The sequence below is a fragment of the Mytilus californianus genome, unplaced genomic scaffold, assembly GCF_021869535.1.
Source record: "Mytilus californianus isolate M0D057914Y unplaced genomic scaffold, xbMytCali1.0.p SCAF_7, whole genome shotgun sequence".
Classification (NCBI taxonomy): domain Eukaryota; kingdom Metazoa; phylum Mollusca; class Bivalvia; order Mytilida; family Mytilidae; genus Mytilus; species Mytilus californianus.
Genome location: NW_026262723.1, coordinates 12,941,494 through 12,952,805, shown reverse-complemented (window position 1 = coordinate 12,952,805; position 11,312 = coordinate 12,941,494). Strand labels below are relative to the sequence as shown.

At 37.3% G+C, this 11,312-nt stretch overlaps 1 protein-coding gene across 2 annotated transcripts; it reads right to left on the bottom strand.

Moving 5' to 3' along the window:
* Window positions 1–7,218: 7,218 nt before the first annotated feature.
* On the bottom strand, window positions 7,219–11,162 carry LOC127709087 (uncharacterized). Of its 2 annotated transcripts, XR_007985491.1 has the most exons (3): window positions 10,668–11,162; window positions 9,119–9,279; window positions 7,219–8,211 (listed from the first exon to the last, which is right to left on the bottom strand). XR_007985491.1 is itself a non-coding variant. In XM_052214439.1 (2 exons), the coding sequence occupies exon 2, from the start codon at window positions 7,969–7,971 to the stop codon at window positions 7,237–7,239; it is 735 nt and encodes a 244-aa protein (XP_052070399.1). In that variant the 5' UTR covers window positions 7,972–8,211; window positions 10,668–11,162; the 3' UTR covers window positions 7,219–7,236. The 2 variants fall into 2 exon arrangements, 1 of the variants encoding a protein (XP_052070399.1); XM_052214439.1 differs by lacking the exon at window positions 9,119–9,279.
* Between the last annotated feature and the right edge of the window lie 150 nt (window positions 11,163–11,312).

Here is an 11,312-nt window from a genome sequence, read left to right as displayed (position 1 = left end):
TTACCCAGTAAATCATATAGAGTAGCATGGATCCTTGTCGGCTGTATCAAACCCAGTACATCATATACTCTGGCATGGATCCTTGCCAGCTGTATGTTACCAAGTGCATCATATATTCTGGCATGTATCCTTGTCGCCTGTATCTTACCTAGTACATCATATTCTCTGACATAGATCCTTGTCGGCTGTATCTAATCCAGTAAATCATATACTGTGGCATGGATCCTTGTCAGCTGTATCCAACCCGAAAAATCATATAGTATGGCATGGATCCTTGTCGGCTGTATCTAACTAAGTACAACAAATAGTGTGGCATGGATCCTTGTCAGATGTATCTATCCCAGTACATCATATAGAGTGGCATGGATCCTTGTCGGTTGTATCTAACCCAGTATATCATATACTCTGGCATAGATCCTTGTCAGCTGTATCTTACCCAGTGCATCATATATTCTGGCATGTATCCTTGTCGGCTGTATCTGACCCAGTACATCATATACTCTAGCATGGATTCTTGTCGGCTGTATCTAACCTAGTAAATCATATATTGTGACATGGATCCTTGTCGGCTGTATTTAACCCAGTTTTTCATAAAGAGTGGCAGGGATACTTGTCGGCTTTATATTATCAAGTACATCATACAATGTGACATAGATCCTTGTTGACTCTCTCCAACTCAGTACATCATATAGTACGGCATTGATCCTTGTCGGCTGTATCCGAATCAGTAAATCATATATTGTGGCATGAATCCTTGTCGGCTGTATCTAACTCAGTACATCATGTACTATGTCATGGATCCATGTCGGTTGTATCTAACCCAGTATTTCATATAGTATTTCATGGATCCTTGTCGGCTGCATCTAGCTCAGTACTTCATATAGTATGGAACGGATCCTTGTCGGCTGTATTTAACTCGGTACATACTATACTATGTCATGGATCTTTGTCGGCTGTATCTAACCCAGTACATCATATAGTATGGCATGGATCCTTGTCGGTTTTATTCAACCCAGTACATCATCTAGAGTGGCATGGATCCTTGTCGGCTGTATCTAACTCAGTACATCATATAGAGTGGCATGGATCCTTATCGGCTGTATCTAACCCAGTACAACATATAGAGTGGCATCGATCCTTGTCGGCTGTATCTAACCCAGTGCCTCATATATTCTGGCATGTATCCTTGTCGGCTGTATCTGACCCAGTACATCATATACTCTGGCATGGTTTCTTGTCGGCTGTATCTAACCTAGTAAATCATATACTGTGGCATGGATCCTTTTCGGCTGTATCTAACCCAGTTTTTCATATAGAGTGGCATGGATCCTTGTCCAGTAAATCATATACTCTAGCATGGATCCTTGTCGGTTGTATCTAACCCAGTATTTCAGATAGAGTGGCATGGATCCTTGTCCAGTAAATCATATACTCTGGCATGGATCCTTGTCGGCTGTATCTAACCTTTTATTTCATATACGGTGGCATGAATCCTTGTCGGCTATATCTAACCCAGTATTTTATATAGAGTGGCACGGATCATTGTCGGCTGTATCTAACTTAGTACATCATATACTCTGGCATGGATCCTTATCGGCTGTTTCTAACTCAGTACATCATATAGTATGGCATGGATACTTGTCGGATGTATCTAACTCAGTAATTATATAGTGTGGCATGGATCCTTGACGGCTGTATCTAACCTAGCACATGGTATACTCTGGCATGAATCCTTGTCGCCTGTATCTAACCAAGAACATCAGAAAGGTGGCAAAAGATATCAAAGGGACATTCAAACTCATAAGATGAAAATAAACTGACAATCTAATGCAAAAATAGAAGACCAAAAGGAAAAAAGCAGTATACAAAACACAACATAGAAAACTAAAGACAGAGCAACAATAATCCCACTAACAACCGGGGGTGATCTAAGGTAAAGGATGATGTTTACAAGTAACGTAAAGACGTTTTCCTTCGAACACATTTCGCTGTACAAGTTTACATTATTGTTTATGACCAGCTGAAGCCCGCCTCAGAAAGCGGGATTTTATTGCTGCGTTGAAGACCCCCGGCAGGCGTTGGGCTGTTTTCTGCTCTTTTGTCGGGTTGTTGTCCTTTTGACACATTCCCCGTTTCCATTCTCTATTCTGATACTATATTGGCTTAACATCACTATTTACTCAGTACATCATATACTCTGGCATGGATCCTTGTCCGCTGTTTCTAACTAAGTACATCATATAGTATGGCATTGATCCTTGTCGGCTGTATCTAACTCAGCACATTATACTGGATCTATGCCACTGTATATGATGTGGCATGGATCTTTGTCGGCTGTATCCAACCCAGTACATCATATACTCTGACATGGATGCTTGTCGGCTGTATCTAACCCAGTAAATCATATACTGTGGCATGGATCGTTGTCAGCTGTATCTATTCCAGTAAATCATATAGTATGGCATGGATCCTTTTCATGCTGTATCTTACCCAGTGCATTATACATTCTGGCATGTATCTTTGTCGGCTGTATCTAAACCAGTACATCATATAGTATGGCATGGATCCTTGTCGGCTGTATCTAACCCAGTATTTCATATAGAGTGGTATGAATCCTTGTCAGCTGTATCTTACCCAGTGCATCATATAATCTGGCATGTATCTTTGTCGGATGTATCTAAATCACCACATCATATAGTATGTCATGGATTCTTGTCAGCTTTATCTAACCCAGTACATCATATAGCATAGCATGGATCCTTGTCGGCTGTATCAAACCCAGTACATCATATACTGTGTCATGGATCCTTGTCGGCTGTATCAAACCCAGTAAATCATATACTGTGGCATGGATCCTTGTCTGCTGTATTTCACCTAGTAAATCATATAGAGTGGTATGGATCCTTGTAGGCTGTATCTAACCCAGTACATCATATAGAGTGGCATGGATCCTTGTCGGCAGTATCTAACCCAGTACATCCTATACTCTGGCATGGATCCTTGTCGTCTGTATCTTACCCTGTGCATAATATACTTAGGCATGTATCCTTGTCGGCTTAATCTAACCTAGTACATCATTTAGTATGGCATGGACCCTTGTCGGCTGTATCTAACCCAGTATTTTATATAGAGTGGCATGAATCCTTGTCCAGTAAATCATATACTCTGGCATTAATCCTTGTCGGCTGTATCTAACTCAGTACATCATATAGTATGGCATGTATCTTTGTCGGCTGTATACAACCCAGTAAATCATATATTGTGGCATGGATCCTTGTCGGCTGCATCTAACTCAGTACATCATATACTCTGGCATGGATCCTTGTCGGCTGTTTCTTACTCGGTACATCATATAGTATGGCATGGGATCTTGTCGGCTGTATCTAACAGTACATCATATAGTGTGGCATGGATCCTTGAAGGCTGTATCTAACCTAACACATGGTATACTCTGGCATGGATCCTTGTCGCCAATCTAATTAAAATTAAATCTCCGCACTTGCTCCTCGTTGTTTATATGTCGCGCGTGGGAGATCTAACAACAGCCGCTTGAGGGTCATGTCTAGGGTCAAATTTGCTGTAGCCAATCAGCGAAGGTGCTACAAAGTGTTAGGGTATTGGACTGGCATAGGAGTCTTAGTAGCGTCTAGAGGTCTTCCGAATGTATATAAACAAAAATGGCAGCCCCCATGCGAAAAACGTTTCGTAACATACAACTGTAATAATAGTTTGTATTATTGCCTTCCGAGGTTAAAATGGCATCAAGTGAAGTATGCACCCCAAGGAAAATATCAGTATGAACAAACATTTGTGTTTTATGCGGTTTTTCTTTCATCCAGATAGAAATCTCCTCAACGGGAGAACGTGTTGAAAAAAAAACTGTTCAAACTGAAACTTCAGCAGAACTCAGAGAGAATCGCAATGATTTCTAGTGTTGTTACTGGTTTTGAAGTAAACGCCGAAGTAGACAATGACAATGGCGTCTGTATTAAATGTTTTAGAAAAGTCCAACAGTCAATCAAATTAAAGAAAGATGCATTAAAAATTCAAGAAGAACTAAGTGACTAACTTCGGGTGTCTTACCACCTGACCAATCAGAAAGATTAATTGCTAATAGATTTGTTAATCTGCAAGGTGGAACAAACAATAATATAAGCTTAGATGAATACTTGAGAGATCTTGAACAAGGATACAAAAGTAACATGTTCGGGACATCAGACAAAGGAAAGTATCCTTCAACACTCTAAAGAGTATCCTCACCTAGTTAATTTTGCAAGCCATTTTGATAACATTACCAATTTAACAGGAAAGAAGGGGTTCCACCATATACGGTCATACCAAGCTGATGTTCAGAAAATTGCAAAAGACCTACTACAAGAAAATGTACTACATGTAACATATAAAACTTCAAGAATAATAACAATTAAGTGCAAGGAGCTAAAAAAAAGACAAAAACCCATTTGACAGTGCATTTATAGGACTTCGTACATTGATTCATCGCCGTGACATCAACCAACAGTCCCCTTCCATCGCCTTCAAATCCACATATTTGAAAAATATTGCTTGGAATTAAATTATTGTGAATAAAGTGTGCAGGTTTAATTTTCTCTTAAGTCATAACCTTAATTAGCTGGTACTTTTTTAGTAGTTTGTTGCTGATATTAAAGTGTCGTAAGTCAATGAGACATCAACCCAACAAACAAAGTAATGAAATACTTTCAGTTTAGTTGCAGAATATCATGGTCATTTTGATTAGGCAGCATAACTACCTACAAAAACATGTTTATAAAAATGTGGCCTGATTTCTAATGAGACAACTATTCAAAAGGGACCAACTTATTTTTCTGTATTAAAGTTCACAGTTCCACCTCTGACTTTGAGTAAAACCTATAGCAAGCTGTACAAAGACCCGAGATGACTTTATGAAAACATCAAGCACGTTTGTACAAAACAACAATGAGATAAAAACCAAACTTTTACAGATTTGTTCACAAGGCGACCAGCATGCAGATATTTACCCTATATGTACATGTAAAGAGCTGTTGATAAAACTTATACAAGGTGGTGTTGGTTAAATGTGCTTTCCTGAGTGATGAAGTTATTAGTGCACGTTATTTGGTTCAATTTCTATCTTAGTCAAATTAAACACAGTAACTTATTATAATAAAATGCTCTGCTGGGCCCAGCTTGATACCACTGCAGAGGTCGAACCCTGAACAGTTGGGGCAAGTATGGACACAACAGTCAAGCTTGATACAGCACTGAATTTGGATTGTGATTAAATATTTGACACAGCATAGGTTTCTGACACAGAATAAATGTGGTCTAAGAACTTATAAATTTTTAATTTACCTATTCAAACACAAGTTATTGACTGGAAACTAGAAAAATGCTTGTTTTTTGGCCCCTTTTTGGTTCAAAATTCCTAAACATTTAGGGAAATTATCCCCAAACTCAAACCTAGCTTTCCCTTTGTGATATGGAACCTTGTAGTACAATTTCAGAAAGATCCATACACTTACACACAAGTTATTGTCATGAAACTAGAAAAATACTTGTTTTTTGCCCCTTTTTGGCCCTTAATTACTAAAATTTTGAGGCAATTACCCCCAAAATCAATCCCAGCCTTCCCTTTGTGATATGGAACCTTGTGGTACAATGTCAGAGAGATCCATACACTAACACAAGTAATGTCTGGAAGTTACAAAAATGCTAATTTTTGGCCCCTAATTCCTGAACTGTTGGTACCATAACCCCCAAAATCAATCCCCATCTTACTTTTGTGGTATTGAACCTTATGGTAAAATTTCATGGAGATCCATTTACTCAAACTAAAGTAAGAATGCGAAAACCAATGTGTCTTCGGACGATGACGCCAACGTCATACCAATATACGACCGCAAAATTATTTTGTGGTCGTATACAAAAGAAGATGTGGTATTAAGTCTATATTTGACTGTTTTCTTGATGAACACATTGGTCTTGAACAAAGTTGTAAGTAAGATATAGTCCCACTTCATGTTATTGTCTTGAATATGCATGAAATATTTGCCACTGAAACCCAAGTGAAGAAATCAATAATCAATCAACCTGTCAATGTTTATTTTGAGCAAAAATAATCATCCTCTATGTATACTGTTGGCTACACCAAGTTAAATACAATGAGTTTGCTATACAGAACAAATATAACATCATCAAGAACAATGAACAAAAAGGTCAAAGTCATACATGTCATATGAACCATGCCAAAACTTAGCACAAAAGGACATACATCAATAGCAATAATTCTATACACCAAAGATAGTTGACTTGTTGATCAATAAACCATGAAAAGTCAAGGTCAGAAACCAACCGGAGTGATTTTTATAGTTCGTTCCTGTGTTGTACTGTTACACCACTGTCCCAGGTTAGGATCCTGCTAACATGTTTAACCCCGCCACATTCTGTATGTATGTGCCTGTCCTAAATCAGGAGCCTTAGGTAATTCAGTGGTTGTCGTTTGTTTATGTGTTACATATTTGTTTTTCGTTCATTTTTTGTACATAAATTAGGCCGTTAGTTTTCTTGTTTGAATTGTTTTACATTTGTCATTTCAGGGCCTTTTATAGCTGACTATGCGGTATCGGCTTTGCTCATTGTTGAAGGCCGTACAGTGACCTATAGTTGTTACTTTCTGTGTCATTTGGTCTCTTGTGGAGAGTTGTCTAATCATGCTCATTGGCTATCATTCCACATCTTCTTTTTTACATCTTACAATAATTCCACACCAAATATATTTTTCTGTTTGTTTATCATGTTTATAGTAATCGAGATGCAGACTTGACCCCGAATATAATTATATGCTTTTGAATTTTTTCATATTTTTCTGGTCGGGGCCTTTTGTAGCCGACTAAAGGCATGGGTTTTTCTCGTTGTTCTACAATTGCTTATATCAAGTTATTGAAAAGTCTGGAGGGTAGTTGTCTGATTGGCAATCATACCGCATCTCTTTATTTTTAAGATGAAAACAAGTAAATATCTTATGATGTGTGTCAATCAGTTACTGTCTCATTTGTTTTTATACGCTACATCTCTTTTTAGTCACATTGACAGCTGCAGGCATGACATGAACCCAGATCTAGAGTGGCAATACAGCAATTATAAGGGGGTTAAAAGTAAAAAAAATTGAAGAGTCTAAAGTTGAATAAGTTACAGAAACCAGATACTGAAAAATTAAACAAATAAATATCAACTGTTTTAATCATCTTGTATTTCTAATAAAGCCATATCAAGATCTTCGAAGTATTCATAGGCCGACAAATTGTAGTCTTCAGTATCGCTATCTGAAACAGCAGAATCTTCTTGCTCCTCAAGCTCCTCAACAACTTGTTCTGACAGAAACAACTTCTCAAGAGGTAACATATCACAGGATTCACAATTACAAGACTTAGTACACAAGTCACAGCATGAATGTTTCCTGCTTTCTTTCTTCATCAAATCATCCAAGTCTGAATTTCTGAGGAAATTACACATCAGATCCTTTCTCCTACAATCTTTAGCTTTAAGAATTGCCTTAGCTTCCGGTTTCAACTTCTGCAAGTGGTATCCATTGTATAGGATAATGGCAACTGATGGATTTCCATCCCTCCCCACTCGCCCTGTTTCTTGCAGCAAATCTACCAGATTATTTGGAGGTCCAAATAATACCACTCCACTACACTTTTTTACATCTAAACCCATTCCCAGGGCATTGGTTGACAAAATAAGTCTCAAAACACTACTTTCCTCCTTCAATGCATTAATTATGATGTTTTTGTTAACATCTGGAGTTTCAGAATGGAACATCTCAATATACTTGGCACAATGTGGCAATTCTGTTACAATGTATTTATAAAGTTTGGAAGTGTCATTTATCGATGAACAATACAAAAGTGTACGTGGGAAGTCCTGACTTTTTTCCTCTAATGCATCTACTAACCATGTCATTCCCATTTCAATTTAATTTTTAATTTTGGAAGATACTAGTTTAATATTAGACTTGTTTGGTGATAAATTAATTTCTATTGTGTCCTCTGCTAGCTGCAATATTTTCATGACTTTTTTCCTAAAGCTTACAGTGCAAGTTGCACTTAAAGCCAATACTGTAGCATCGGAAAAGAGGGATCTTAATTCACCTACATTTGAAAACCATTTTCGAAAAGCCTTTTTTTTCTGTCTCCTTCATCTTGGCCCCTGAAAGAAAAATAGAAATAAGTACTTCTATAAAAACTTTTATAAAAGGTAAATATCAGCACCTCTTGCCTAGATTGTTAATTCTTATGGCAAAACAAAATTAAATACATGTATGTGCTTGTCCATATTGTTATGTAACAGCCTATCATTCAGTGGTTGTTGTTGGTTGCTGTCTATCACATTTGTTTAGGGTTTTATTTTTCATACATTCTTATAATTACATTGTAATGGTTCATCATTTTGCAAGTAGTGGTCTTAAAAGAGCTTACTTTTTAGTATTAGGTTATCTCGTTCTGAAAGCTGTACAGTTCTGTACCAGTGGTCTTAATTTTTTACTTCTATATTTTTGAAAATCTAAATTCATAAAAATGGGAAGGGAGTACACATCAATATATAGAAACAATTCATCAAAGTTTCATGCAAATTAGTTGAATAGTTTTTGAGTTACTGTCTGACAGGTTGACGATTGACAGACAGTCACAGGTTAGGGGAGGGTTGGGATCCCGCTTACATGTTTAACCCTGCCACATTCTGTATAGTGCCTGTCCCAAGTCAGGAGTCTGTAATTCAGTAGTTGTCATTTGTTTATGTGTTACATACATTTGTATTTGTTTTTCGTTCATTTTTTATGCATAAATTAGGCCGTTTGTTTTCTCGTTTGAATTGTTTTACATTGTCATTTCGGGGCCTTTGATAGCTGACTATGCGGTATGGGCTTTGCTCATTGTTGAAGGCCGTACGGTGACCTATAGTTGTTTATTTCTGTGTCATTTGGTCACTTGTGGAGAGTTGTCTCATTGGCAATCCTACCACTATTCTTTTTTATATAGACAACGGTATACCATAATACGTCCTGTAAATGTGCGAATAGAAATGAACATGGGGAATAAACATTGTATCCACTTACCAAATTGCTATTGTGTGAAACTCATCAATTACAACCAACTTAATGTTCAACTTCTTTAAACAAGTTCTCTAATAGGGATCACCAACCAATGTTTCTGGAGATGCAAAAATGACATCTATCAACCCCTCTTTGATTTGATCGTCACTCTGGGGAAGATGATCCTAAAATGCAAAAAAAAATGTAGGTGGGCAGTCTCCAAAAAGACATATTTCTATGATAACTTCTATAATTTAAATGTACACTGTGCAAATACCCTTTCTCCATTTCACTGCGTTTGATTAAAGATTGAAATCCAATGAAATAATTCTTATTGTTGTAAAGTCCAATACAGAAATGAATATAGCTGAGATTTCAATGAATGCATGGCATATTTTCTCGATTTTGAGATGTTTCTGCCAATGTATCTGTTTGGCCATCCAACAAGGTCTTTTAGACTGCACTTTTTCATATTTTTTTTTAATTTTTTCATTGTTTAACACCTGAACACAAACATGACAAATAACAATCTAATTTAAAAATTAAGTTTCCCGCACGTTTCTGAGCCATGTAAAGCTAATTATGCTGTATCATTTTGCTCATTGTTGAAGGTCAGATGGTGACCTATAGTTGTAAACTTTGTCATGTGTTGTCTGTAGGAGAGTTGAGTTGGCAATTTTACTTCAAGTCTTGTACATGCACGACATCTTCTTATTCTTATATGCATGTATATTTGTTTTGAGATAGATTATTAGTACATGTAATTTAACAACACTTCCCTTGGACTCTGGTGCTTCATTAATACAACATGTAGTATATATCTTTATACAAAGTATGAAGAACTAGCATTATGGCCAAAACGACTGTAAAATACTGGCAATATGACCGATACAATCTGTTCTCGGTGAAATGAGACAAATTTATGTGCTACCATGGCTATGATGAACTGCTTCTGCAGTTTTTTTTTAAATTTGCTCATGTATATCTAAGTTTCATATTACTGCTTTGTTACTGTTAGTCATGTGTATGTGTTGATATACTGAAGTTTAAATGTTTGTTCCTGCAAATAAATTTTATTTTATTTGATAAGGCATACATGTACATCTTTGCCTGGTCAGATGCGGATCCAGGACTATGGAAAAGGGGGCCCTGCATCTAGACACCATAAGGTGTGGGAACAACGTCTTAAGACATTTTTGTAAGATAGAGGCATTGCATTATTTATATAAGTAGCTCCAACAGCATAGGCGGATCCAGGGGGCCTGGGCTCCCCTTTTGTGGGAAAAATTTAGTTGATTATATAGGGAATCACTGAAGCATGACTGGAGCGGGCCCCCTCTTAGGTCAGTCAGTGGGCCCCCCTTACAAAAAGTTCTGGATCCGCCACTGTACAGGGGGATAACATGCCACCCCCTAACTGATTTCTCATGTGTTATAAACATCTTTATTATACAACACTGCCAACATAATAATTATAATATAAATTAGGTGTTTAATGGCATTAAATACTATAGTATAGACTATTCCATTTATTGAAGCCTTACTACCACTGCATGCTTAAAGTTATACTAACCTTTGTATGCAGCAGTAATATTTCCAATGTGCGAGAGTTTTTCCACCTGGTCCTGCATCAGAGCTACTAAGGGACAACAGACTAAAACTTTTCAGTCAGAACTGTTTTCAATAACCGCCCGGACAACTGGAAGGTACAGTTGAAACGGCAGTGACTTGCCAAAACCAGTCGGGAGTACAGCCACGCACTTCTTCTTGTTAACTAAACACTCTAAAATTTCCTTTTGCTCCTTCTTTATATCATTTATACCAAATTTTGGCAAAACTTTTGTCAAAACGTTGTCCAAACTGGGCGCATCCATGTTTTTTAACGATCCGATAATGGTATACAAGCCCGTCGCTGATTGGTTAATCGAAATTGATTTTCTGCACGCTGATTGGTCGGTCAAAGTTCACCAAATTTGACCCTAGACATGACCCTCAAGCGGCTGTTGTTAGATCTCCCACGCGCGACATATAAACAACGAGGAGCAAGTGCGGAGATTTAATTTTAATTAGATTGCCTTGTCGCGTGTATCGAACCCAGTACATCTGAAAGGTGGCAAAAGATATCAAAGGGACATTCAAACTCATAAGTTGAAAATAAACTGACAATCCAATGCAAAAATAGACAACCAAAAGAAAAAAAGTAGTAAACAAAACACAA

Bases quoted from the DNA above. Each gene is read 5' to 3' on its own strand.
- LOC127709087 (XM_052214439.1), bottom strand. From the start codon at position 7,971: ATGGGAATGACATGGTTAGTAGATGCATTAGAGGAAAAAAGTCAGGAC.